The sequence below is a fragment of the Poecilia formosa genome, unplaced genomic scaffold (genome assembly GCF_000485575.1).
Source record: "Poecilia formosa unplaced genomic scaffold, Poecilia_formosa-5.1.2 Scaffold215, whole genome shotgun sequence".
Taxonomy (NCBI): Eukaryota; Metazoa; Chordata; class Actinopteri; order Cyprinodontiformes; family Poeciliidae; genus Poecilia; species Poecilia formosa.
The window spans coordinates 307,156-309,313 of record NW_006800154.1 but is presented as its reverse complement, the minus strand read 5'-3'; the positions used below and the strand labels follow the sequence as shown (position 1 = coordinate 309,313).

The 2,158-nt window shown below is 35.3% G+C and overlaps 1 protein-coding gene across 1 annotated transcript; it reads right to left on the bottom strand.

The window, feature by feature from the left end:
- Positions 1 to 1,009: 1,009 nt before the first annotated feature.
- Positions 1,010 to 1,843, bottom strand: ccl20a.4 (chemokine (C-C motif) ligand 20a, duplicate 4). The gene is made up of 4 exons (XM_007567932.2): positions 1,703 to 1,843; positions 1,444 to 1,555; positions 1,274 to 1,354; positions 1,010 to 1,165 (listed from the first exon to the last, which is right to left on the bottom strand). The coding sequence occupies exons 1-4, from the start codon at positions 1,764 to 1,766 to the stop codon at positions 1,117 to 1,119; spliced, it is 306 nt and encodes a 101-aa protein (XP_007567994.1). The 5' UTR covers positions 1,767 to 1,843; the 3' UTR covers positions 1,010 to 1,116.
- Positions 1,844 to 2,158: the final 315 nt, after the last annotated feature.

Below are 2,158 nucleotides of genomic sequence, written 5' to 3'. Positions count from 1 at the left end.
GCTCAGATGTTTTACAGTGTGCATAAACATTACCTACTATATTAATTTAATAAGTTTTATGTTGAAAGAAGTTATTTGGAAAAGTGCTTAAGTTTATTAAGCGTTACAATGAATTCTGCTCAAAAGCATTTAGTGTGAGCAGGACATTGTCCTTCAGCTTTGCAAAACTGAGTTGCATTAAAATAAACATTTGCCTTAATGACATGAGAGGCAGATCAATGTAACGTACTTCCATGTCACTCACGGCGCAAACATGTGCCGCTAAGCACATGTTTTTGCTTAGCGGCATGTTTCAGTTTTTCTAAGTGCTAAACTCAGAACTCTAGTTTAGCACTTTATTCAACTCTCGGAGGTTTAACAAAATTAATAAAAAGTTAACACAACTTAATACTGTAAGTTTATCTTTCAGAAACTCACACATTTAGGTGTGTATTTAGGTTCAAAATCTAAAACTCGTTATTTGACTTAAAGAGTAAAAGATAGTAGACACAACTCAGCGCGGCACAAATGTTTTACAGTGTGCATAGACATTACCTACTATATTAGTTTAATAAATGTTATGTTCAAAGAAGTTGTTTGGAAAAGTGTTTCTTCTGCTTTGATCTGTTATTTTGTAATTATGTCATACATTTATTTTTCATTATGTTATTTAAAATTCCAAGCTGTGCGCATAAACATAAGTCACGTGAAGTTTATTTGCACAGAACATTTCAGCAATGAGGAAGTACAAAGAGTTTATGGCTTTTGTCTCTCTGAGGACGACATTTTTAAATACTACACCAGGTGTCAAAGTCATAATAGTTCTGTAGACTCACTCTGCTCTTTTGGTGGCCATGTGAAATACAGAGAATATTATAATTAAATAGATTTGTACAGTCTTCTACCATATTTTTCATAGTTTCTTGCCTCTGTGACCACTTTGCTGCTGACTGCAACTGATCATAAAAACTACTGTTTCTGAATCTGAATAAAACTAACTCCTGTTAAATAAATACGTCAATGGACAAAAACATTTAGCAAAATATAAACTTTATTGAATATAAATGAGTACAAAAGTGAAAACAAATATATACTCATCACAAATATATAATACTCTGATTAATTAGATTGATATCTTTAAGCTGATCTTCTCAGAAGACCCTCCACTGATCCAGTTTGTTGTTTCCTGGTAAACAAAAAAGTAGAGCATTAAAATTTTGTTAGTAAATGTTAAATCTTGAACAAATTGTGATGCTGGAGTGCTGGGAGTTGCTACGTGACGATAACAACTTACTTTTTCAGATACTCCATAGCCCTGATAACCCAAGGCTTCTCAGGATTGGCGCAGACAAGTTTGTCTTTCACAGTGAGGAAACTGTAATCATAAAAGAGGAAAATAATTATTTATACAGTCACAGTAGCAGCACCTATTACACACATCAAAGTAACCAAATTCTTTCTTACATTATTGCCTTGATGTTGCAGATCTCTGTGTCGTTTTGAACTGTGAAACTCCTCAGATTTTTTAACGCAATTGGCTTGTCATAATTTTTTGTGCAGCAAGGTCCACGGTAGGCTGCAACAAAGAAACAGTGACATGTTAGAGAAAATCTATTTTTTCATATCTCAGTTAACAAATTAGAAATAATATTATCCCAAAAAGAATAGCACAGACTTTTTCAATGATTCTAAACGAAGAAAGCAGCTGTAAAATCTCACTTACAGGTTTCACTGAGCGCCACCAGCAGCAGCAGCACAGCAGAGACGCACACGGCCAGCTTTGCCATCCTTCTCAGTCAGAGGTAAATCAGAGAGCTGATGTGGATTGTCAGATGGGATTGCGAGATAACGTCTGCCTCTGGCTGTGAAGTTTAAATACGTTGTGAAACGGAAGGAAACCGTCCAAACCACATACCAAAAAACAAGCTGGAAAGCACAAGGCAACAATGTATTTAGGTCATCCGGGAAGTACAACGTTCCGTGTACTTTACCCACTTTGTAACATAAAATCCCCCGTTCAGGCCCCAGATTGGCACCTTTTGTTGATATCCAAAGGACAATTACACATTACACTTACACATTATTTTATTGTTCTATTTAATTTCCTCTGTTCATGGAGTTGACATAACACTGATGACTCAGTTCCTCCATTTGATATTTCAAAAGGTAGATGGAGCAA